Source organism: Neolamprologus brichardi, chromosome 20, assembly GCF_056152115.1.
Source record: "Neolamprologus brichardi isolate AB-2024 chromosome 20, ASM5615211v1, whole genome shotgun sequence".
NCBI lineage: Eukaryota > Metazoa > Chordata > Actinopteri > Cichliformes > Cichlidae > Neolamprologus > Neolamprologus brichardi.
The window spans coordinates 5,281,228-5,308,573 of NC_142123.1; the positions used below are offsets into that span (position 1 = coordinate 5,281,228).

The 27,346-nt window shown below is 43.1% G+C and overlaps 1 protein-coding gene across 1 annotated transcript in view; it reads left to right on the top strand.

The window, feature by feature from the left end:
* The first annotated feature begins 2,495 nt into the window (after positions 1-2,495).
* Positions 2,496-27,346, top strand: part of casz1 (castor zinc finger 1) — a 75,375-nt gene continuing 50,524 nt past the window's right edge. The window contains exon 1 of the mRNA XM_006785521.3: positions 2,496-2,943. Coding sequence (XP_006785584.2) covers positions 2,895-2,943 — 49 coding nt within the window. The 5' untranslated portion in view covers positions 2,496-2,894. The remainder of the gene's footprint in view (positions 2,944-27,346) is intronic.

Here is a 27,346-nt window from a genome sequence, read left to right on the forward strand (position 1 = left end):
CTTAAAAAATAAATATATAATGCAATATAAACAGACGTGAGAGGGAATAATATTCCACATCATAGACAACCTCGAGGAACACCGAGGTGAACTCTTGTTGAAAAGCCCCTGCTTCAGAATTAAGCTTTTACACGTTCAATTTCCTGCCAATTTTCAACAACATGACAGTGAGTATCAGGAATAAACTTGCTTCATTGTCTGCTGAAAAACAAACTCTTTTTAATTTGTTGTGTTCAAACTTTAAGACGCAGAGTCGGAGAGGTTCACGCCGGACTGTTGCTCCTTCTGTCTCTCACACCCCCACCTGTGCACTCCACCCGTCATGACAGACCCCGGTACCCCACGCCGGCTCACACCCACTCCAGCCTATTCGCTCAGTCACTTTTTTGCCCCCCGAATTGCCAGAGACAGCAAGAGGGGTTCAAAAACACAATCTGACTTTCGGCAAAGGTCAGATTTCTCACTCGGCATGTCTCTGGGCTTTGGGCACAAAAGCCGCTGAATTCACATCTTTCAACTGGGCAATAGCTTTTGTCCTGGGGAATGGAGGACTCGGAGTGGGCCCTGCACCAGACCAGCCCCTCCTGGAGCGCACGGTCAGGGGCAGCCAAACGTCTGGCCCCAGCGGCCCTTTGACTGATGTACCCCTACCATGTCACATGCATAGGAGCGCGCGCACACACGCTCACACGCATACACACTCCACCTTGCCCTCAACATTCTCCCGCATGCACCATACAATACCCTCACGCCACATCAAACGAAAAGCCCCACAGCTCCTTTTGAAAAGTAATGGTTTCGCCCCCAAAGATGGCAGCTCGAGGGTCCAGAAGGCTGTAATGCATGGACGACAGACCCTGCCTCCTGTGGACATTGTTACATGAATAGAATTCACCCTGCACTCGCCCCCTTGATATCAAGTTTTTTGAGATACTGTGGAAGTTTTTATTGTTATGCTCCACCTATGTGAGACAAAAAGCATCACAGCGTTAGATCCAGGCAGATGTTCTCGCCACTTCAAAAATATCTACCACATCAGTGGCATGCGTTCATTTTTAGTAACTATTATATTTTCAAGTTTCAATCTAGCAATTCACACAGGCCACAAATCCATTAACAACATATATATTTATTTATTTGTACTGACACAAAAGATTTCTATCCAGCAACAGAACAAAAGAGCGGTCGCCAAGTCAGGTCATGCACAACAAAAACAATTCGATTTCATTAGATCACGGGCTAATAAAAGTAGTATTTACAGTACAAAGTTAAATCGAGGGTGGAACCTTTTGATAGAAACTCTTTTAAGGTCATTTTCCTTTATGTGGGTTAGGAAGGAGGAGACAAAGCCTTATTTTTTTCCATTATTAGCCAGGATGAGTCATCATAATTTCAGAATCAACCAAAACCAGTTTTATGTACATACTTCAGACTAACAGCACTCAGGAACTGAAGCCCGACCTATGTATTATTGTATTATGGTCCAAAGCCATAAAGTTGTTCATTTCCTCTTTTCTGTGTCCAGTAAATGCTAGTTACACAACACCTTTATTCAGTGTAAACCTGCCGTGGAAAACAGGAATATCCAGTTACCTTTGAAAGTTGAGACTTTCTTGTTATTTTGTGTCGCTCTGTAAATTCCACATTCTTGACACACCACCATGTTTACAGTATATGGGCATTATGTACAAATGGTCCCGAGGCGCTTTGCATGCTGCTGCGGAAGAAACTGCCAGGCAAATAAAGGGTTTGTCTTATAAAGTATTCATTGTCACCTGGTAACGGCCGTCGTTTATCATTTCACCTGAAATTACAATGAAAACTGATAGCTTATCAGAGGGAGGGAAGGAGAACCAGAGCGCTCTGAGTGAGAGACAGAGAGAGAAGCAAAGAAAGTATACCATGCAGGGCTGAAATGGAGAGGATTGCTATATTGTGAGGGAGTGAAAGAGTTCTTCGCTTTAAGCTAAAGGGCTGGAAAATGTATTTTGTGAAATCTTTTTCTAAGCTTAACGCTTCTGTGATAGACATGAGGACAAGCATATTTACCAAATAGAAATGTGCCTGTCTTTATCCTGCCCTTTGACTATGCACACATCAAACGTACAGTCTATGATTTAATAAGTGAGGACAAAATTGTGGAAATATTCTTCCACTTACTGTAGTTGTACTTTATATATAGAACGCTAATTAAATATGTGTTTAAAAGCAGCTTTTACATGTAGTCACACTGCATTGGATTTAAATAATTAGCCTCAAAGTATAATATGTTTTAATAAACGTATACTCTTATTCTCTAGAAAGCCCTTTTTCTTTTTCTCTTTTTTTAAGTGTTGTGTGCCCCCCCCCTTCGCTCATTTGAATAGAGGCAGTGGAGGCTCCACCCAAGAGAGTTGAAAGGCTAGAAGACCACAAAGATGGAAAGGCCAGCCCACTGAGGGAGGGAGAAAAAAAACTGCTCCGGTTCCTCTGCCATAATTTCCTATCAGCCTATTCAGACAACATCACCAACAGCTTTGTCTGTGTGTGTGTGTGTGTGTACGGGAGCAAAGCAAGAGAGGGAGGCAGCGCACGAGAGGCAGAGAGAGAGCGCCACAGAGAGAGAGAGAGACAGAGCAGGGAAGGGGGAGGCTCCATATTCTTTCACCTAACCCCCCCATCACCGTCAAACCACAGGAAGGAGGGGCCAGACCCTAAGCTGCCAATCAAATCCGCTCGTGGCAGCCGGCATTATCTCAGCAACAAACTATTGACAGATTACATGTCAAGGAGTTTAGTGCTTGATTGAAGGAAGCCTCTTTTTTTTTTTTTTTAAATCTAGTTACTTTTCCGCTGTATTCCCCCCCTCCAACAACCTACATTCGAATGACTTTCCAACAGAGTTGAGTAATATTATGAAAGTTACATGTCTGAGAGGATTTAACTTCGACTTCCCTGAATATGGTGAGTACTCTTCTTCTTTTCTGTCTTTGTCAGATGTGTTTTATTAGCTGACAGTTTAAGGTGTGCCTTTATCTCTGACTAAATATACAGAGAGGGGAAGTTGTTCACGATTAAACTATGTGCCAGCTCGTACGTATACCCAAGTGTTGCGACACCATTATTTATAGCTCTTTGACAGTGCCCAAAGGTGACTGCAGTATCAAATATGATTGCCTGTTTCCTCAGCACACGCTTCATGACACTGTGTTACATTCAGTACACATGTGAGGAAAGTTCACACAGCAAGTTTCATTTTCTCTTGACAGAGTACGTCTCTCTTCTAGAGAGCAGCACAACTCCCTGTCAGCCTGTTTTTTCTTTTCTTCTTCTCTTGCTTATTAGTTCTTCCTTTCAGCTATACTTTTTTCTTTTTTTTTGATAAGCCACAGTTTGAGTCTGTAGAAATAAAGATATTGGTTTGGCGCACACGCAGGAGCTGGCAATGCCATTAGGGTAACCTGAATGGCCTAAGGGTTTGTTGCTAAGGGGACAAAGCAAACAAACTGTTGTGTTGCTTATGTTTTCCACATGTAAAGGGAACAGCAGCAGTGTTAACACCTTGCCAGGTACTTCTAAATAGTGTACATACAGTGCACAGGCTATTTTCATGCATTAAACAGATAAATTAAAAGCATTAGAGGCGAGGTGAAACTGTAACAAAACGATCCATTCGTTTGAGTGATTTCATACGATGATTCTGATTCATCTCTCTTTCTATACACACACACACACACCTGTGAGGCAGGTTTTTTTTTAATAAAAACCTGTAGCTGCCAGGTTAACATCAGTGATTCTGCGCGTACTTTTAGAAAGATAAACTTGTCCTGTTGTAACTGGATTATACGTGTAAGCGTCACTCTCCTCGCCACTTATAAGACGGGGTTTTTTTAGTGGGATTTAAAAGAAGTCACATTTTATGGTCACATTTAGTTCTTTCTGTTTTGCGCGTGCAGTGTGTTCTCGTGTGTTTTCCATTCGCTTGCACACCAAGTGGTGTCTTCCTTTCATTGTGTGTGTGTGTGCGTGCGTGTGTGTGTGTGTGTGTGTGTGTGTGTAATAATACTCTCAGTATATTTCATTATTACCACATATACATGTTACTGCTCGGTAACTGTACAGCAAGTTCTTTTAGACTTAATCGGTCCTCTTTGATCAGTCTTATCTACCCTATTTTTAAAACGCCTTATTTTAAACTCACACGGTGTGAAAATATTTAGCAGACGTTGTGGTATTTTTTTTTTGAGTAGGGTATTTTTAAACTGATGTCAGTGTTGTAAATTACAGAAAGGTTACCATGAAAATATATTTATTCTTTTTTTGTCTTTTTTAAAATATTCCCTGAAAAAAAAAAAAACTACGCAAGTCATATTTCGAGCGAGCTTTGCACGAGGCTGTTATTTTTAATATGTTTGTCAGTTATGTCTGTTTTTATTTTCATCCTCTTCTTTTTGTTTTTTTTCTTTTCTCCCTTTTTCACGGCGCTGCGTTGCACTTCAGACACTTTTGGCACGACATCGGCTTTGACTTGTGCATCGCAGGATTAATGTAAATTAAAGATGGTTTTTTGCCTTATCAAATAAAACGCTGACAGACTGTACAGTAGACCACTGTGACCACAGGGTTTCACAAACACTCAGGAGAGGCAGACAGGAGAGAGCTCGGTTATTATGTCTGGTTATTTAAGGTGTCCTGCATTATCGTTTGAAATAACAACAAACAAGTTCAACTGTTATTGTGACACACCCTAATTTCAAACTTTTCGTCAGCTTGGAAAATGTTTTTCTCCCCTCTTATGAGTCATAATGTTGATTGCCTTCTCCCTCACTGAGTCGTCTCATTAACCCTTTGTGGCCCTCTCCATCGTTTACGGCCCTCCACAAAACTAGGATGAAATGAGGGAGAAAAAAACAAGCCCAGGTCTGAAGGCCCTCAATAACCTTTTATCACAATTTAGCAATAACCCGAATCAATTTGATGTCTTAAGCAATAAAATATGCTGTTGCACTCCTATTTCTGCAGCTCCTTGGATGACAGTAAATTTACATTTTTTAATTAAACTAGCTGGAATTTTTATTAGGGGGCCGGGCTATGCTAATGGAAATGTTGTGTACAGCAGATTAACAGAGTTTTGAAATAAATTTAACAGGGAGACGTTTGGAGGGAAAAAACGCGAGTCATTGTCTTTAACCTCTTTCGTGCCGATTTCTCCTGGGGGATCCTTGTATTCTAAGGAGCCTTGTCAGGGAAGAGTGCTTCTCAGCAACGAGGTGATTAGTATCGCCTTGTCAACCGAGGAAAAACACTCGCATTCTCCACATTTATTTATTTAATAAATGTTTAAAATTATACCAAAATGTGAGATTTTTCTTATCGTTCACTTATGTTATTTGAATGTAATGAGACCTCACTCTCTGCTACTGAATTTACAAATAGATGTGTGTTGTTTAGGTTTTTTTAAACAGCATCTGTTTTGTTTTCTTCTCAATGTTAAAAATGAAGATATTTTATTTTAGCATTTTACTGTATATTTAAAAAAAACTTTAAAACAACAAACCCCTTTTATTTTCCCTTACCCTTTAATTCTTTTTAGATCTTCAAATTCATTTTCTCTATTTTACAAAGTGTCACATGCAGTAGTTAATGGCAGCGTATAGTGTTTGTGTAGTTTTATGGTCCGCTCTCGGTATTTGATTGATGTTATGCGAGGCTGTGTGCGTTATCCCTGGTTTTAGCAGAGTGGCAGGGGTAGAGAAGGGGGGACACAGACAGCAGACAAGGGCAGGGAAATGTGTGTGTGTGTGTATGTGTGTGTGCCCGTGCACGCTGGTGTGTGTGAGTGTGTGTAAGGATGGGGGGGGTGAAGAAAAAGAGAGGGACAGCTGAGTCCTGATTGAGCCCGTGCCCAGTCACCAGACACAAACCACCCCACACCATAATTACCTTAACCCCCATCTTTTAATACACAAATCACACCAACTGGCCTTTTTTTTTCTTTTTTTGCCTTCACCGACAGGAAGAGGAAACATCAGAGATCAAATGATCAAATAAACTCCAGATGCACGTGGGCTGCTATGCATCTTGCCGCAGTAGCCAAAGTGTTCAGGGCTACTTGATATGGGCCAGGAGTAAGGCAAGTGGCATCACCACCCCCTTTCTTCACTCCTGTGCACTCATGCAGTGGCCAGCACCTAATTAAAACCTCAAAGCTCCCCGTCACCAATCTGGAGTAATGGCCTAATTAATACTTGGTGAAGAAATATTCCAGAATGATAAACAGGTTGCACCTTGGGTCTTCATTGCCTTTATTATCTAAAACATAACTTGCTAAGTTTTTATTGTCACGGATATTGCGTGTTTGTGAAGCTGCTGTACTCAGAATAGGAGTAGTGGAAATCCTGAAATATCCTTCGTAATTATGTTCCCTCAAAATGGAAGGCAGTCACTTATAAATTATACTGTAAATTAGAAAAGCACATAAAAGAAAAAAAAATGTTTTTAATATTTCCCCCCCACACACACACATTTTTATCATCATAACCAGGAGAAAATAAATCTTTTTTCTTTTTTTTTATCTCTCAGCTGAATGTGCCGTGTCATGTATTCTGGTGCGCAACAGAGTCAGGAGAGATGCATCCAGTAACTTTTTCCCCCCCCTAATCTTACATATGAAATTATAATTTCATGCAAAGCGAGGGAGTAGAATAATCTCTGCTTGTTGATATGCTATATAAGAGGGGAAAACGGGGAAAATGAAGAGGTAATTAGCAGAGTGCAAGACTTTGGCGCATTTGTCTGAAAGCATGGTCTCCACTGGCCATGAATGAATTTGCATGCTTCGCTTATCGGGGCGCACTTATTAGGCCAGCTGAAAGAGAGATTAAGCCGGCACAAAATGTGGTGACTAATCCTTTTAAATGTGGCAGGGGGTCTTTAAGGTGCGAAGCAGGCCGTACGTAGGTTAGTGGGCATGGAATGTGGCGGACCGCAACTTCCAGCTGAATGTGTGTGAAAGCAGTCAGCAAACGTGGGGTTAACTATCTAATGACAAGGACAGTGATTGACATGGGTAATAGATTAATTGTCTATCTCCTCAACCTCTTATCTCTGGTATAAATACAGCAGGTGGGGTCAGACTGGTTTGAGATAGTAAAAGAAATACTATCAATTGTTTTCCTTTACATATATATATATATATATATATATATATATATATTTACCACTGAGCACAATTGTTGGCAAGTTTAGTCAGTCATACATGTATGGAAAAGCAAAGCATAGAGAATAGTAGGTCTTCACACCTTGCTGCTGCTTTTTAGTGTTGAGTTTATCTCTCAGTTCTCTCAGTTTCAGTTTTCTGTCACCTTTCTCTTGACAGGAATTCTGGGCCTGCCGGGATATCTCTGATTTTATTTTCGATCGGAGGAAAAGAAAAGAAAAAAACAAACAAAACAGGAACAAACATTGAACCTTTTTTTTTTTTTCCTGTCACCTTCACTGCGAGCAACAAAATGTTTGCTCTGCCGGGTTACAGAGCCAATACTCCTGTCCTCGACCATAATTGACTGCAAACAGGAGCGTAGTGACGTTTAAACACTGCCCTGCTCTGTCTTTTGTGTCACCGACGCATCTTCCGCACGGTCCCCAACCCGGCACCCCTCGAATCCAGCTCCCCTTCTGCTGCCTGCGTGTGTGTTTTCATGTGACATTCTATTCACTTGGGTCAGTAGCAAGCAGCACCAGCAATAATTACTGTCTGTACATGATAAATCTGAAGCCCAGCTGTTCATTTCTGTCACAACAGAAAGAGAGGGGGAAGGAGAGGGGGAGAGGAGTTCAGGAGTATGCAGTTTGCCGGATTTCTTTCTTTCTTTTTTTTTTTTTTTTTTTGCCGGGTAACTTGATAGGATTACATGATTCTAGAGTCCACACCTGTTAAGAGGCTGTTAGCAGAACAGTTGGCAGTCCCGTAGTCACAGCTTAGCCTTTTTTCTGTCCATTCTGTATCGCCTTCAGGGGATTTCACCCTGCATGTATGACGAGAGTGTGTTTCTCCAGGCTCCTGCCTCGGGGAGGAGCGAAGAGGGGAGAGCGCTCCTTGTGACACGCGAGCGGTGTATGTTTGATGTTAGAGTGCGTATCCTACGTTCGTGTGTGTTTGTGTGTGTGCGCGCGCGCGCACGTGTGCGAGACCGGGTCGGCTGACATCTCTTTTTTCCCCCTCCCTCTCCGGAGAGATGTTGCCTGCCAGCAGTCGTGCTTCCCTCTCCAACCTCAGTCGCACCGGAGCCACCCGGGCAACAATGTATATACAAGTAACACGACAGCAAACAAAGAAAATTCATTTTGGTTTGTTTCTCACAAGGGTGTTGGCAGAGTCGCAAAATGCCCAAATACAGGTTAAACCAGACAATTTAAATGATGAAGGGTTAGGTTGAGACGTTTTGTACATATTTTAGGAGTGCCAAAGCCGTGCTGTCAATTAGAAATAGTTTTGGAAGGAGTGGAGAAATGAGTAATGCATAAAAAATTGTTGCCTGTTTTCGCTTGTTCGGTTATTATTAAAGTGGGGAAACTGTCCGAAGCAGCACGCTCACGTATAGGGAATACAGTCAGAGGGAGAATTGTTGACAGTCATCAGACTTAGAAAATGACATTACAGTAGGGTGTTTGGTGCTTTGGTGCAACGTGTCTCACTGCCTTATTTGGCATTCAGCAGCTACCCAGCTCTTGGGCTTCGTCACTTTCTGTGGGCCCTCAGCACCTGTTCCCCCTATTGTACCGGAATTTTCTATATTTGGCCAGAAACTGGACTCTCTCAATTTGTGTGTAGATCACTGTCAGTCTGAGAGCAATAAACTCCATAATCTTCAAGGTTGTTTTCTTGTTTTTCTTCTGCCGTTTCTCAGTTTTGCTTTGCTTTGTTTTTTTCAGACGACAATAGAAGAAAACATCATTCAACTCGGGAGGACTGCGAAGCGTTTCTCACCAGGGCTTTTAAATGTCATGCTGTCCCCTTGCATGTTATTGACACGTTGCGCTGCCAAAAGTGCAAATTATCTAGCCTCTCGAGCGCAGGAGAAATAAAAAAAAAGGAGCAAAGTTAATAGATATCTTGGGCTAACTTTTAATTGTTCTGATATGTAATCGCTAAATGACAATAAAAAAAAAGGAGCAGGGCCACGTTAAAAGCTTTATCTCTCCTGCTCTGTGCCCAAAGTGTCATGTCCATAACAGCACCACCTGATCTACAGAGTAAAATAACCGCTAAGGCTTATTGTTTGGACAATATTGGAGCCCCCCCCTCTTCCCTCCCCCGCCTCCCTCCCTCTTCAACACTCACCCCACCCACCCCCGCTCCCCCCCCGCTGCTCCTCTCCCCTCTCCCTTGATTCATTTCACCCACTGTCCTCGGCTGCTGGAAAATGGCGTTAATTTTTTTATTACCTGTTTGACTCTCCAGCCTTATTACTGTAGCCCCTTAATGTTCTCTGTAACCGTGGAAACCAGATGAATAAATGTCCGCCAAAGAAAATGAGATGATTAAACAGGTCACCCTTGCAAAACAAATTCGCTTGGTCGAGCGCAATTTGTGTACCAAGCGGCTGTCTTAACAGTTTGCTAACAAGGGGATTGTTTGCCAGACTAACTGACAGAGAAGGGAGGGGCGAGGGGGGGGCGATGAAGATATCGGGGGAAAAGGGTATGATTGAAGAGATAATATTTTAGATCACTGTGTTATTTTGTCTCATCTCTTTATTTTTCATCAGAGTGAGAAGTCTGCAAAACGGGCGAAGTTTAACCTTCCTTTGCCGTGTATTACTTCAATATTAGAGAGACAGTCAGACGCCGCAGAAACGACTGTTTTTTTTCCCCCCGGCTCTGCTGTATATTTAACCAGCATTTACAAGTAAGTCTAAAGCAGCCATCCATATTATTGTCAGAGGCATTTGGTCTGTGATCATCCGCAAGTGCACCAGCAAATAGAATTCCCCTCATTTATGTGGCAACCAATCATTACTGCTAATTGTCCTTGAGGCCATCTGTATAGAATGGCTCGTCCTCAATTGGTGTTGGAATGGTACTGGTCATGGATTTACTAGTCCAATAATGATACTTAACTCCTCCATAGTCAGCGCAACCGAGCCGCAACTGCAGTAATACACATGAAGGAGGTTTTCTTCTCAAATTAAACAGTAGCCCGAACAGCATCCTGCTACAAAGTGTTACTTAGTTTCTTTCCCATGATGCTCCCGCCCTTCCCTTCCCTTGTCCAAGTGTAATGTTCTCATATAACTTGTTTTAAGCAAAGCTCCCTGACAGCCATATGAAACGTCTGGTGTTTTCATCTGGGAAAATAAGAGAGTAGGTCGGGCAGATTTAGCCATGTAAGGATAGGGCAAACATGCAGACTTGGATTAGAATCAGGCCTGCGTTGCCATTCTGACCACAAATCATAAATGTCGGAGACATGGCGGTGGTGTTGTTTATGGAAGGATGCCACGCTGCGCCACTCAAGGGTGTTGCCTGTTTGCATTGATGCACCACCACCACTTACCGCCTCTCGCTTTAAAACAACTTCCGCGTCCCACTCAGCCCAGCCATTTTGTCCCGTTACCAAAGCAGATCCCGACTGTTCGCCGCAGCTTTAGCCTCAAGTTTAAGCAAAGGAGGGGCTGTTGCTCAAAGCGGGACTGTGGCTTCCCTAAGTCGTTTGTGCGACGGAAGATGGCGAGCTAGAAGTTTTTCCACTGACTGAGGGGGTATTTCATCCCAATACGGGGACACTATAGCTCAAAACTGAAAAGCACTTATGCATTATTGATGTTTTAATTTGTGCAAATGCCCAAGTCTTTGTTAAGTGATTATAGTGCTGGGGAGATAACAGGGGAGCTGCTTCTCTATGAAACAAGAGCTCGCTCGCTGGCCGCACTGGGAAGCCATTGGACTAAATCTAACAAGTCCACGCTCCCACTCGGCGGAGGGAGAGAGAGCGAGGCGGGGGTTGGTGAGGGAGTGACGAGAGTTGACTCAAAAATATCAACGTGTCTAAGATAAGGAAAAATTCAGCCGTTGATCTTTTGTCCTTATTTCAGCTACACCTCTCCTGTTTATGATGTTGGGTTTATAGGTCTTTTACATCCCTTATCAAAAATTATTTGATGTAAATACAATGGAACTGACCTGAAAAAGCCCCATGTGTAAATAGTCCTCGTGGCACAGTAGAAACTGACCTTGGGAGAAGAATGCAAAGTTATAATGCTTGCAAAACAAGCCAATAAAATAATACCCCGCTGAAAGAGGGGGAGTTTGGGTAAATATAAAAGAGGAGAGAAGCAATTTTCTTTTGCTGCAATGATTAACTCAGAACAAAGGTTATCAGGGATGACATTTTTTTAAACTCTGTAATTTATGTAATCACCTGCTACACTTACCTGCCAGATAATCAGTGATGGTAGGAAAGGTTGAAATTTTCCCGTTGAAACAAATGTTTGTGCATTTATGCTGCGAGCTGAGCAAAAAGCATTTCCCCCCCATGTCCCTGTGGAGTCAGTCTCCAACTACATCTTAGATCATTGTCACCAGCACATAGAAATCTATGTTTCCTCTATTGTGCCATTTGGTGTCTGTGATGCTTGTCCAAACTCAGCCTCAGCCTGGCTGCTCCCACACCTGCAGCTGTTCACACAGCTTGCCTTCCTCCAGCACCTAATGCATGTATAACCTGTAAATTATGCTGTATTCATTTAGCTCAAACTGCATTAATATGGGCTCTATGAATGTCAACCCATGAGATAAGTGTCTTACTTTTGGCTTTGGTTTCTGTATTAGTCATTCTCTTTTGTTCTCCGGCTTTATTCTTGCTTTATTCTTTTGGAAAATCTGCTTGAGTGTGTGGAACCAGGCTTTGCCTTCTGCTTTGAGGTCCCTGGTGGAGGTAAAACACAAGAGCACGCGTGTGCACACGGGTACACACACACATACACCCGTCCACAGTAGGCTCTCAGGCTTCCCCAAGCATTTACTGCTTTATTAAGCTGTCTCATGAACCCACTACCAGAACATGAGAATACAGGAAAAAAAAAAGAAAAGCCCATATTACTTAGATGATTTGATGTCATTTGTGGACTACAAAACACTAGGCTTTATTGTGTGTGCAGGGAGAAAGAGCGGGAGCAGGGAAAAAAAGAAGTTGGCTTAGAAATTCAGAATTTCAATTAGGGTACGTAATCTGAACCTGCCGGCTTTGATAGAGGCTTTTTTTTTTTTTTTTTTTTTTTACTAAGAATACAGCAGCACTTGTAAAACATTAATTAAGCAGGCTTGTTTTTTTAAAGCATGGAGTAAAGTGTGCTTTATGCAGTCCTTTTCACTGAACAAAAGGCAGTTACCTCACACAGAGGCCCGCTTCACCCAAAACCATTTGGAAAAAAGGGCAATTTGAATTGAAGAAAAACACAAAAGACAAAAAAGACAAGCCACTGAGAGTAATGTTCTGAAAGAGATGATATCATATGAGAGCGCGCAGCCTTTTGCTGAAGAATAGAAATGTATCCCTGCCTCAGTGAAACCTAAGCTTGGTACAGGAAAACGAGCCCCTATTTTAATGACTTTCTACCTGACAGATGACTTTAGACTGCCTTTTGGATCACATTGCTCTGACTTTGTCTCTTACATCACCAAATCATTGATTATTAATAGTTTATATGAATTGTTAATTTGTGGTAATGTGAGTTTTTTTTCTTCTTCTTTTGACAACCGCCTTCTAAATGTAAAGAACTAAAATAGTGTCAAACATATATATCTATATATCTATATATATAGATATAGATATATCTATATATATATATATAGATATATATATACATATTTACTAATTTTTTTTCATGGTGATGGTTTGTGGCAAAGCCATAGTGCTTCTATTTGTAGAGCATGAGTCCATTTGCAATTTTAACTCTTTTTCTGGTTACTGTGGCTATGTGGAAGTGAAAGCTGACATGAACGCTCTAAACAACACTGATTAGCATTAAAGAGGATTACAGTTCATTCACACGCTTTGGTTTTATTTTCCGTGAATGTATCAAGATAAAAAACAATGCTGTATATTCCCAATAGATCATTTACTAAGTCCTGGAGCAGATAATAACCAAGGTGATTCTTTTTTTTCCCACCTATTATAAAAATATGGTTTTATGGTTTCTGCTTCTTGGAATTTATAATAATAAAAAGAAAAAGCAGCAGAAAAGGATAAAGTCCCTGTCCCACGTTTGCACATGGTGCTGTATATGCATTATCCGCAGACTATTGTAAATCCTCTTGCAGAGGGTGATGAGTACACATACAGATGATACATTAAAACTGCCATAACTCGCACACCCAGCAAAGCTAAAAATCAATTGGAATGGATAGTTAAGCTGGCCCCTAAAAATCAATGAGCAATTCATGTCCTTGATCACAGAGTGTCATTCCTCTCAATGTTAGAGGCCGATGAGGGCTGAACATACACACGAGTACCACGAGTACTGGCATTCAGCACAAATAGGCAGAAAACATGCACACGCGTTCTGTGTACTGATACAATCAAGTTTACAGTAAATTAAATGCACCCTTCAAGGACGCGATCATTTTAATGTACTTTTTAAAAGCCGGTTTCAAATGCGCTCAACGTAAGACGGCGTCGTTCTTTTGAATGTTTAGGCAAACACGACTTAGTTTTGCAACTTTTTCAAACGTATGCTGTGATGGCGTTAAATGAGGTTTGGGCCACATATCGAAAATAGCAGGGAGTCAAATATCAAAGCTCGTTTTGTTGTTTTTAACCATGCAAAATGTTGCAATCCAACGACATTGTACAGCAAGCCTGGAAAATAGAGATGACCTTATAGCCATTACATGGTGGGGGCAGAGACGCACTCGCGAACACACGCATAGTCGCAGTCACCGGCTTTCCATGTAGGAAGAGTAGAGAGGCGATAAGGTTGGCCAAATGAAGAGGATGAAAATTCTGTTTCAAAATAGCAATTTTGCCCTTATTAATGCCATTAGTGTAACAGTCATAATGGATCAAATCAACGGATGACCGAAACAACTCCCCTGTCTCTTTGCTATGACGGGATCACGTCGAGAACAATTTAGGCATTTTGTGTTGATGAGTGAAGTTTCGAGTGCTGTAGCGTCCTGCAAACCTCCCCTGAATTATGCCCATAGTTGCCCGCTTTATCGTTTCTCCTTGCATGTCTTCTTCTTACGTCCAGTTTTAGTTTCTTTAAATTTGGGCCACATATCAGTAGAAGTGACCCCTTTGTTGGGAACTACTGTATTTTTAACCCTGATTTAGATAATGACGCTGTGACAGTCATTTTTGCTCCTGGGCCATTTGCTGCTTTGAGGCCTCTCTTGTCACTCACACTTTGTATCCCTTCGTTACCAATTATAGCCACACTGACCAATTCAGAGGAACGCCACAATAGAAGCTGTCTCAGTGCAACACTGTATGTTCAGCTCCGAGTCTTTTTCTTGTCCTTTTGGACCCTTTTCACTATCCCCTCCCACTGGCTGTGAGTTAGCAGTTGCTTGACCTTAACAGGTGGTCCTCTTTTTTACTCTGGTAACACTGAAAGCGTCATTCAGCCTCAGATTTGGGGAGAGGGCCTTCGAAACAGTTGTCGCCTGTCAGGGGGAAGCAAAGAGTCATAAGAACCGGTGGAACAGTTGCTCGTCCCCTCGTCGAGGTGGGAAATTTTCCGGCAGCTGTCACTCGACCTCTTTACCTCGAGTTTTTTTAGGAGGGGTATTTTTTTTCCTCTCATTTCCAATAAAGCAGAAATGACTGTTTGTGGCAACTGCAGGGGGGGAGGGCGGATTCCAGTGCTGTGTCCTGTCACTCAAAATCTCACTCGTGTGTGTCCTCCTCTACACGTTTCATCAGCCGCCAATCACGACACGCACGTGAGACGTGTCTTCGCTTATATGGCTGGACGGTTTCAGAGGCTCTCTTTTAATGTTGGGTATCATAAAACTCTTGGTGTTTGGCCACGTAAAGGAACAAAATGATACGTTTATTTGCCTCTGTTTTCCTCTCTTCTCGACTGCACTATGCCTCTCTCTCCCCTTCCCTGTCTCCCTCGCTCCCCCCTTTCTCCGCCTCCCCCTCAATCCATCTGCATCATGTCGATCTGTCAGACTGCCAGTGTCTGTTCCAATTAGATTCCACTTAATACACGTAACCTCGATTAACACGCAATCAAGCCCAGATAAATCACGTCCTTTAAGTCCCCCCTCTGCCTCTCCTGTGTTGCTTTGCATTACTCAGTTTTTCCCAACAAGCTTGCTTTGCCACAGTCGCCGTCCCGACGTATAAAATCACACAGTGACTGCACGAGCAGGTAACCTTACCAGATGTCTTCAGGGGTGACGCTCCACTTTAGAGACGAGCGATTTTTTTTCTCTTTTTCTCGCGTTTCACATCTGCCGTTTCCAGTAATGTGGAGTTCCTCCTGCGTTTCCAGCAGACGCTTGTTGGTGCCCTTCTCACCCAGGAAGATGAAGGTGTCTTAATTACATCTTTGGTTAAAAAGCTACAGAAGACACCCTGGGCTTTCTCTACATTGTGGGAGGCTGTGTAGTCTATTGTCTCGGTGACCTTTTTAGCTAGCGGACAATTGGTTTGACTAGATTACAAATTAAGACACAGCACCAGGCACTTAGAAAGCAAGTCTGTTAGAGAGCAGTTCTGCTGCTGCTGGCCTGTGAAAGCCACCAGACCATACATTTTAAGAAGAAACGGCCACAAAGTCAGGCATCGCGTGCGCATTGTTCCATATCTATAAAATATAAAGTTACATTCGCTTTAATGACGCCTGCAATGCCATTGTGAGTCTTTGCCAGTGGCAGAAAGCGGGCAAAAACACACAAAAGTACTACAGAGCTAAGGATTCATGGCTGATTATAATTCTTTTAACAAAGTTAATAATTTACACTGTTTATGCTAATAGGAGAAAAGAGGACTGTTGAATTACCAAACAGCGAAAACCACTAAAAATACAAACCAAATGAAAACAACCTGGGGCACTGAAAAAGCACACACAGCACTCTTGGGGTCTTCTTTTATTAATCGCAGCTAAAAGTGCTAACATTGACATGTTGAACAGATTAGCCTCTTTAATAACTGGGCAGGTCAACATGGCTACCACTGCTGATCCACGAGGATATCCTGTTGGGAGGTAGATAGCCTGTGCGTTTCATATTCTGACCCTTGCCTCTGCGGGATTAGCCGCTGTGCTAAATATACACTAAATTAGGAATAATAATAATAACTCCTTTTAATGCACGTGTAGTGTTTACGTTTTTCCTCACATTAAAAAAAAAGGGCAGGTTGAGGTATTATCATAATATCCGAGTGCCTGATAAGAGTTTTGTAGCTACGCTTTGTTTGAAAGTGGAATCTGTAGCAGTTAGACTTCTGGCTTTGCCTCATGCAGCAGCAGCTTGTGTCATACAGGTCCAGGCTGCCGCTGTACAGCGTTAATGGTTTTAAATATCTCAATGCTAGTTAGAGCTGACAAGGCCTCTCGGTGTGCCATGTGTAAACAGGGCTTGGATTTAAAATAAATTAAGCTATGAGAAAGGCTCACGTTGATCCATTTCTTATCTCCTCCGCTACCTTGCCAGCCCTAAGCCATTGCGAGATGTGTGGACAAGTTAAGGGAGCAGCAGTACTCATTCATGCAGTTTCTTGCGTGGTACTTTTACATATTTCTAACAAGCGATGCATACATGTAGCCACACATTTGGAGCTTCCTTGAAATTGTTGTTCTCGGTTAGAACCAGAAAAGAAAAAAGGAAAAAGTGGTGCATGTTTTATGTAATTAGTATTGGGTGCAAACAAATTGAATATCGAATGGATCTCTGATGGGCCCGTCCTGTCTTTTCTAAACTCTGTCCGCAGCCACAACAGTGTCGCCGCTGTCTCTTTAAAAGGGGGTGACAGTTTCGACTATATGTTGAGCTATTTTCTCTTTCCCAGAGAAAAAAAAATGGGAATAACGCTGATGAGTTTTAACAGCTTCAGCCAGGCGATGGGCAAATATAATAAGTGTTTTCGTAGACGTCACCAGTGATTATCTCATCTGCGCGTTTTGGGTGAATGTAGTGGATTTAGAGGCTCGTCTCCCATTGTGCTGACATCACCCTTTAACAAACCAAATTAAATCATGGCTAAAATCATTTGAAACTCTCCCAGAGTCTGTCTCTGTCTGGGAAACTTGTAAAGGGAGCACTGTGTGCATATGTATGTGTGGCTTTGAGTGTGTTTAGTCTCGGGGGATAAAGGGGGGTTGTACTGTGGAAATGGGGGCAAATTTACCCACACGCTGAATAATGGGATAAGAGGAGCTAATATTTAACAAATTCTTCAGAGAATTCAAAGGACGGCCGGTAACGTGCGCTCAGTGTTTCTTTTCAAGCATGGAATCGTGTACTTTATTTTCTGTATTTGATGTATTATTTTATTTAAACTCTAATGGATGTTTAAAAAAGAAAGCTTCAGACACTTCTCAGTTAGGAAAATTGGAGAAGCCGTGCAATACGCAGCCTGAAGTCACTCATGGTATGGCTGTAATTGCATGGAAAATCTGTTTTGATACACACACACTGTACACACAACAGGAAAGAAAAGACAAAATGAGACCTGTATATTTTCTAAACAAATTTTGGTGGCGTGCCATCACAACAGGTGACATGCATGCCTGTCTCTTACTGTAACAGCCATCATTAGATGGCCTCTTTAAAACCCATTAGATTGCATGGCAGTGCAAGTTGCATGCAGTCTGTTTGCAAAGAAACCACAGTATTGTTGCTGTTTAAAAAAATGGAAATATAGAAATATATTGCGATGTCATTAGCCATAAGATCGCACAGGAACACACAGAGATTCGTCAGCTGTCCCGTCTCATCACTTGCATGCCATAGTTGGCCAAGTGTGACCTTGTTAAATGAAACAAAGGTAAGAGAGAGAGAGAGAAAGTGAGTAACAGGAGTCAGTGAAGAAGTGGCGGCAAAGCAGGGAGGTGCATGGAGGTGGTTGTGGTCGTGTGTGCGTGTGTGTGTGTGTTGAGTCGGGGTGGAAGAAAGGCCTCAACTCAGCCAACCTAGCCTGATGTGACAGGATTAGCTAAGCCCCGGTGAACATGGATGGTACTTTGAGCCTCTGTGTGTGTGTGTCGGTGTTTGTGTGCGGCAGGCAGGAAGTGTGCACAGCAGACTGGAAGCCCAGAACTGCTGCTTGCCACCAGCCGAGCCAAGACAAGACATGGGAGATCAACAGCGCGTCGGCCCATCACTGCCAGCGAGCCTTAGCCCCCATCGCCCTCCCCTCCCACCAATGGTAGAGAGCCAGACCATAGAAGATGCAGCCAAAGGAGTCACAGATACATTGGGGGGAAGGGGGGGTTGGGGGGGAGACACAGTGGGGGACAAGTAGGCGGGCAGCTGGGGCTAAAGTGAATGTGGGTTGGAAAATGATCCTATTAAATTGAATTAAAGAGGCAGTCTTCATTTACCCCAAGAATGATGGATTTGGATAATTAACAGTGTTAATGGGTAATGGTAAAAGAGGGCAAGGGAAAACTGGTGGTCGCAGACACAGAGCAAAGAGGCCAGGTCAGACCTGCATTGTAGTCCGTCTGCGAGGCCATTATGGACGACACCCCTTCTTCTTCTCTTCTTTTGACTTGTTCCAGCCAATGGTTACTAGTTGGGAATTCTTTTAAGTTGTGAACAGTGTCTCTTCATCGCCTCTTTCATTTCAAAGTGTCCCCCCCTCGCACGTCTTTACCTTTGTAAAAGAAAACCATTTGTGAGATAATATGAGTGCAGCAGATCAAACACTGTTGTATTGTGTGGTTTTTCGCAGGGCAGGCTCAGTAGCATGCGCGCGAACAGAGGGGGGAAAAAGCGATAGGAAAGTGTCGCTGATGAGCATCTAGGTTCAGTGTCGATATATTTTGTGGTAGTGTACTGCTGCAGTGAGTGCATTACACCAGTTTAATGTCCTCATCTCAGGACCTAATTATGGCAGTAGTAGCGTGTGCACGTGTGTGTATGTGCGTGCACGCACATGGTGGTGTGCTTGTGTGTCTGGGTTTTCACTTTGGTCAATGCACAAACCCTATCTGCATGTCCTTAATTCTTGATGATGTGCAGGCCTTAGGCAGTGTGTGTGTGATGGAGAGGATGCCTGTGTGCCAAGTTGAAGCAAGGCAGGGCATGGGCCCTCATCCTGGCGAACAATCCAGTTGCTTTGCTCACAGCAGCCGACTGTGTCACTAGTGTCCAGAGTCTGGTCAGTCTAGTGACACCCTGCCACAAAGGATGCAGATTTATTGGGGACCACTTAGCCTCATTTACATGGACGCTGCCTTAATAATTCAGCTTATCCCTTATGTGAAGCGTCTATTTTCCTCTGCTTTCCCGCGCTCGTGCGAGGTCAAACAGTTTTCTTTTGACACGGAGTTTCGCCAGTTATAGAAGAACCTTGGGCGATGTGTACGACAGCTTACCTGAACCCTGATTAGGCAGGGAATGTCTTAAGTAGGGGGCTCAAATAATTTAATGCTACTTTTCTCCTTTCAAAAAAATTAACACCACAGTCGCATGCGTGTGTGTAACTGAGAGAGTGATAGAGTGTGTGGAAAAAAACAATCTCATCAAGCAGGAGGCCGTTTGCTTAGCAAGAGCTGACAGTCTTTGTGTATGTAAATGAAGAATTTAGACTAATGGAGTTGAACCATTTCTAATTTTGTGATGGCAAGAGGATTTTGATTGAAAGTAATTAAGCAAGCTAGCTGTAAAATTAATTAAAGCAAAAGGAGGGGGGGACTTTTATTGGATTGGATAGCGATATAGCTGCTGTCAGGCAGGGGGACAAATGGGGGTGACCTGGATTCTCTGCCCTCCCTCCTCCCACTCGGGACTTTTATGTCACTTTAATCTCCTTAGAGCGGCTGGTGTGCATTTGTTTGAAATAATCAAGGAAATATGGTCAGAAATTGTCAGCTTTCAGATCTAATTTACCTGACAGCCTCGCGAGTGCGTGTGCACGCGCAGGCATGCATGTGACAGTGGCAGGTCCCTCGTTTTTTTTCCCTTGGCCTCTCCTCAGCTTTGTGGAAAATGCTTTTGACAGTCTTGAAGCATCTTGGTTGTCGGAGGGCGGGCGGGGGGAGATGAGAAACTTGGGTGGTTTTAAGATGGACATTTCAATGAGGCATGTTTGGCCCAGCTTAGCACCTCTGACACTGTTGTGTGCGTGCACACACACCAACATGCTTAATTGCCTCTGTAACATATTCCGACTCCATTTGGCCACTGCACCGGCGCTTCTCAGCCTGTGTTGTGTGCAGGTAGCCTAAACGAGCAGAAGCAGATTACAGCCATGACAAAGCCTGTTACAGCTACTTAACCGCTGACAAATAAGATTGACCAATCCCACACAAATAGAAATGAAACTCATTGATCGGTTAGTTTCGAAAAGTAATAATATCTAAATCATGTTTTGAGTCGCTCCTGATTTCAGAATGTTTTTCCTTTGGTGTTTCAGACTGTGGTCTTTTTTTTAATGTTAGGCTTATAATTGAATAGCTGTGATATTAAAAATATCAACCAACTGTGCAGTTTGTGTTGGGCTAATAACCAGTCATAAAATAGCCCCGCTAATGTTCTGCGACATTTCTATGGATTTGACCTGCATGGGGTCCATATTACAGGTCTGCAGAGTTTCCAGCTATTCCACAGTGGATGAGATGCCACTTCCTCTTTAAGGTGCTGGTGTTTGTGGCATAGGTTCTCACTGTGGCCCTCAGTACCCCCTGAAGAGATGGTTAATTAAGGTCTGGGCCCAGTGAACACTGCTGGGACTGTCACCCACCACACCACAGGCTTCCCCTGCTTCCAGCCCTCCTGAGGGAAAGCAGTGCCAGGACAGAGCGCCACCATAGAAGCCCCTAACGGGATTAGGAGCCCTCTGAAAATAGGACCTCAGTACCAAAAGCCTCTCATCCACCTTCATCTGCCCAACGGACACCCCCCCCAGTTCATCCCAGCCCCGTTTGCTCCTCCTCCCCCCCCATAAGAAGGCTCCACCCGAGCTCTGTTTTATCAATTAATGTAATAAAAGGTAGAACAAAGAGCTGTCTTTCTCCCACTCTGTAATTAGAGGGGGTGATCTCTTGAGGACTGGCATTCCTTGGGCCTGAAAAACACGATTCTCTCTCTCACACACACACACACACACACACCCCTCCACTCTACCGCCACCACTCAAGTGGAACATGGCTCTTCGATGTATAAGAGTGATAATGTAAATGTAGTGTAGTCTGCCAGGCAAACCCGGCACAACCTATTTTGCAGTAGCTTTATCTAAGTGTGAACAAATGAATGCAACATTTGGAGGAGTGATACATTATTAACTCTAATTGATTCCTCTATAACACTATACATTCACTGTCACCTTCGCTTTGGCTCACATGAGTACGTGCGCTCCGAATCGCTCCTGTCGCTGTCCCTATTCTAACATGTTACGTGTCACCACACACTGTTAACAAACGTGATAAAACCACCTGAATTGAGAATATCAGGTATGGCGTCTGCCTATGTGTGTTTTTGTCTGTTAAGGTGAGATGCAGCAGACTGCGCCGTGTGTGCGCGTCTTGCGCTCTCCTGTGCTTAACTGTGTCTAGACGGGTGTGAAAGTAAAAGAGAGAGACTTTCACAGTCACTGGAGCTTTCGATTGGAATTAGTTTTACAATATATGCAAATATCCCCCCTTGAAAAAAGGGGTCTTTAAATGACAGGTTGATATGTGATTAAACGACAATTAGAGTGCTGAAAATAAGTGTCGGCGGTAGGTCAAGCACTGGGCGGCTCAGCTAAAAGGTAGCAGGCTATTGAGCAGAAAACATTCCCAGGCGGAGGCCGGGAACAAGACCCAAAACAAATTAGAGAGGTGAAGGGGGAAACGAGGGTGGCAGTGTGTTCCAATAAACCCACAACAAAAAAACAAGTTGTGTTTTTGTGCCTGAGTGACAAAAGAGAGACCGTTCGCCATTAGATCTGTTTTTAGTGAGCCGTGATGGACGTGGATTCATCCCTGTACTTCAGGTGTGTACGGTGAAGAACCTGCTCTGCTCCTAACACTGATTCAAAGGGTAAAACTTGAGCGGTGAGATGGAAACCTTTAGTCTGAGGGCTGCACCCCACACCTCTGCACTGCCCTTTAAGTTAAAGTACATAGACATGAGGGATTCTTTCTTTCACGAACACACACAGGCACACAAACATAGACGGAGACATAAAAGGGCTCGCGCTTATTCTGGCACCGATGGCAGATGGCCCTGTCCCTATAATCCCCTTTGATGCTGCAGTGGGCAGCAGCTCCTGAACATCTATGAAGCCAAAGCCCCAACAAAACTTGAGCTTCTTTTCCTTCAACTAACCCCAATTGCCAAGGAGCTGTTAGCTGTCAGACCTGGTTAAGAGTGCCTTTACCGGGCAGAGACTGAAGGGCAGAGTTTTCGCTCACTCTGTCCCCACTCCTCTTTCTGCTTCCTGTTTGTTTTCTGCCACAGAAGGTTCATTCCACCTCCACAGCACGGCTGTGAAAGCAGGTTGACTTTGTTACTCTAAGTCACAGACTAGATGACACTTACAGCTTTCTTTCTCATTCGCAAGCTGTATATTAGGGCCACAGATGGTAGGAGGTCGGCTAAGAGGCTTAGATTTTATCAAAGGCTCACCTTACATATTGCCACTTGCTTAAAAAGGGATATTTTAAGTGCTTGTAAGGTTAAATATAATTACATATAGAAATACAAAAAATTTATCATTTATTTTCTAGAATTACATTTTAAAAGCAATTTTTACAGATTAAATAAATCTATTGGTTTAGCATTCGCTACAAATTTGGACTCTTTAATGTTTTTTACAATTTTTACAGAGAAATAATTTTGAATTTTGTCACTTCTGTCATACTTATTATGAAGGCAGAGAGTTAAGTTAAACACCCCTGATTAAATTGAGGATCGCTCACCCCAATGTAGGAGTAAAACAGCACTACAAAGCACTTTCCTTATTAATTTTGCACTCTAAGTAGACCTTATTGTGGGCTTGTGTCTTAACTTTCACTTAAATCATTTTCTTCACCTAATGTAGGAAACTCCATGCTCTACCCTCTAATTGGAGGACAGTAGTTTTAATGTATCCTGAGACGCAGCTGTGCCGATCTTGTCTGTTATGTTTTTTTATTTGGAAAGGACCAGATTCTAACCTAAATGGGGAAACACAAATTAGCTGCGCGAATACAGAGGAGGGAAAAAACCCTGTAGTGTTCGATTATGTATTATCATTTGAGAGCTCTGACGGATAATCATCGCTGAGATTTGCTCACGTTTCCAGCAGGTCTGCTGAGATGTACGCTAGCTAATGGGATTGGGCTTTTTTTTTCTCCCCTAACCCTCTCCTGTGGCGATATGGAGCTGGCAGCTGAACTTGAACGGATGCGCATGGTGCTGAGTCGTGCACAGGACTATTTCAAGACTGAAATGCGATTGTTTTAATACTTTAATCCACCTGTCCTTGGCATTCAGGATGTTGCAGAAGTCGCCTAATTATTTCAGTGCCCTCTATCCTTCCTATTAGAAATACAGCAGAGACAGCAGCACTCTAATATTGATAAATAAACCTATCGCTAAATGAATTTCTTCTTATAATGCTTTCCGAATTTAAAAAAAAAAAGGTTTATAGCAGGAAAAAAGTTGATCAAATAGAAAAATATACAAGTTCTCTGAGAAAAAAAGGCATAGCATAATTGAAATTTTAAAAATGCATGTATGCAAAGAGGATTTGAAATACCCCAAATCACTTTAAAGAGCAAGCCATTTAACAGCCAGAATTCTCTGAATTGTTCCAGGTTCCAACAGCGATAGTATGCAAACACAAATATTTTCTTTTAATTAAAAAGGCCTCATCTCTCTGGATCCTCCCCCAAGCCCACTACCAGCTCTCAACATCCGCCTCAACCCCCCACGCCCCCCAAAGTGCTCATACACACACACAGATACACACACACACGCGTGCAGCAGCACGAATGCTTGTGACGCTTCATTCAAATCCAGAATCCCTCATAGCTTCATACATTCAGCCAAATCAACTGAGAGCTGGTGACCCTAGCAGTGATGGCTGCCCAGGTCAATAGTAGCCCACCAAACGGGCCCACCCACACAGTCACACACACACACACACACACCTGAAAAGCAGCTGTTGCTTTATTTTTCAACCATCGGAACCTGAGGTGGCACTAAAAGGTACGGAGCAAGGAGAGGTCTGGGGTGGTGATGTTGGTGTGTTTGGGCCAAAGGGGGGGGGGGGGGGGGGGGGGGTGATAGTAATGCATGTTGATGGTTTCTGAGATACTTCATTTCAGAAACAAGGGCCTCATTAACTGTAGTCTTCATCAGGCCAGCAAGCAGCAGGCACATTAGGGGTCCACAGGAAGTTAGAGTACAGCAGGAGAGTGCATTAGGGAGGCCTGGAGAGACACACACTCTCTCTTCCCCTCAGTTTCACTTCCACCTCCAGTGCTTTTCTATATCTTAATGTACCTTTCAGAGGAATTTGGATAGAGGTCAGTAATTATGCTTTTTAAATTATTCAGTCGAGGTCCTCTGTAATTGTGCTTTTTAGAGCTCGGACATTGACAACATGGTTTACTGCACCACTTTTGGGGCACGGTCTGACCGGATGAATGAGTATGGAGTAAGAGAAGGAGTGTCTGAGTGTGTTTCACTGCTCTCACCGACAGTTCGTAGCTGATGTAGGAGTGATCTTTTGAAATGTCAATAAGTGCCAACACCGAATGAACAAAATTAATCCCTTTGCTAACGGACTTTGTCCGCACATCAAGTTCAGAACCCTTTTCAAAAAATTTGGTTAGGCCTGAGCTGTGTGCGGTGGGTACGTTGTGCCGCATGCAGTCGGAGACCCAGCAGACTACCAGCCGCTGTGTGGGAATGTTTAGTTACGAACACAAGCGTGTTATTTTTGTTACATCGACGAGAGAAAAGCCTAAACTGCAAGGGTAGCAGAAAAAAAAATCACCAAACTTTCTCTACAAAGCCAGCTCCGACAACGTTTGACTGCACATGATAACATCGTCCATCCACACAAGTCCTCTTTCAGCCACAGATTATTAACACATCACTGAAAGCGGCACAGAGCGTTTCATTGTTGTTACAGGGTCTAATATTTATATTTATCTAGTTGGGTGAGGCACTGACAAACATGTCGCACACCTGCAGCTTTGTAGTACGTGCTACTGCAGTTTGGTGTAAGAGAAAGAGCCTGTACAGTAGAGTTTTGTTGGGGCGAGAGGAAGACTGTAATTACTGTCTGGCGATTCATCTAGTCACTGCATAAAATAGTGTTTATCCAGTCGCCCGTGTTTCTGTCGTGGCTGAGGGAGGGGAGGGTCATGTTTTGCAGAACTGAGACAGCTAGGGCAATCAGGAGAAGAATCGTGACTCCAAAACATTCAGCCTTTTCTTTCTTTTCTCTCCCTTTGTCTCCTTCACTTTCCCTCTCTCCCTCCCTCTTTCTAGTTGAGAACTGGTGCCTTAGAAAATGAGATCTGCCCCCCCCTAAACTACCCCCCCACGACACACCCACACACAAATAAACATAAAAAGCTAATTTGTTAGCGCCCTCATTTCAGAGGCCTGAGCAGGAGAATATTGTTGGGAGGAAAAGTAATGCTTTGTCAAATGTTGACATGTGTTGCAAACATGAGGCCTTCAGCAGCAGTATTTCGTGGAGAAGCTCAAGCACATTGTCGGCACATGAAGAGGATGCTTTGAAACAAGATTAGCCTCCAAATGCCCTCCCCATCCATACTCCTGTGCCAGATGTGTGTGTGTGTGTGTGTGTGTGTGCCAGCACTAAGATGCTAAATGATCAGATCCACTGAATATTTGTGGGCCTGTTTTCTCACATAATGAGTGTGCATAACATGCTCTGTATGCCACTGTACAGCTGAAGTTGTGTGTACTCATTTGTCCTGCTGCAAAGCCCCATTGTCTGGTGCGTGGTCTACGCTTGGTTTCGTGGGGCCAGATTGTGGCTACTTCCCCTTGGCTTCGGGTCACGGTGACACCGGTCAGGTGGAGTTTTCAAAAAAAAAAAAAAATCCATCACCTCCACCCCCGTGCAACCCCGCCCCCATAAAAATGAATAAAAATTGGAAAACAACATGCAAGGTCTGCCTAATACAGGAACACTTGCAATATGCTGATGTTTTCTTTTGCACACTGTGTTTGCTAAATTGCCTTTGACTGCGTGCATCAGTAATGAAACTTTATGTCCTTGCGGAGAGGGCAGCAAGTCCGTTCCAGTTAGGACCGGGACCATCTCTCCTGTCTGGCTTTTGTAAGATTTTTTTCCCCCTCTAATACACGTCCTTATGAATAAATGAAGCCCATGAAGTCATTTTTTCCATATTTGTGTAAATTGCTTTAAAAGCATTTTATCATGTCATAAAAAAGTGCAATTGATCTGCTGGGCTTAGCCCATTGGACAGCTGTGTGTTTTGTTAATGGCCACTTTGCTCCAAGCAGCTTATTAAAAAATTTATATAGAAATGCTAAAATTGCATAAATTATTTAGATACAGTAAGCATTTTTTTTGTTTTGGTTGGGCAGGGAGGGGCTGTTATCAGTATGGAAATTTACCATAGTATATTATCTGCTGAAATATAGTAATATATCTGCCCAGACACATATGTGTCCTCCTCACTGCACCCCCTCACATGCAGAGGCGCAGGGAAAAAAAGTATATATTTTTTGATGACTTCGTTTCAGCAACCACGGAATGTCACCCATATCCTGGTTGATTGTACTTTCGAGTTTTATGATGTTTTTCCATTGATTTGTTTCCCCGGCGCAGCTGCCGACCTCTATTGAGGGACGAACGTAATCAGCGCTGACGCAAATTAGATGGTTATTCGTTTCGAAAATTGACAGAAAAACAATAAAAAAGATGAAATGCTCCCAAATCAATAGATATAATGAAATTCAAATAATCCGAGAGATGAGGTCTCCATGGCAACTGATAATGTGGAAAAGAAAACAATTTAATAAAGGACAGACACGCTTTGAAAACAGATTGGGGAGGGAGGTGGCTGTAAAGAGGAGAGGAGAGCAGAGCAGAGGAGGTGGGGAGATGGAGGGATAGAGAGAGGGTGGGAGGGTGGTGGTGGTGGTGGTGGAGTGTTTGTGGCTGTAGTGGTTGCTCTATAGCTTGTTTCCCCCGGCGTGTGAA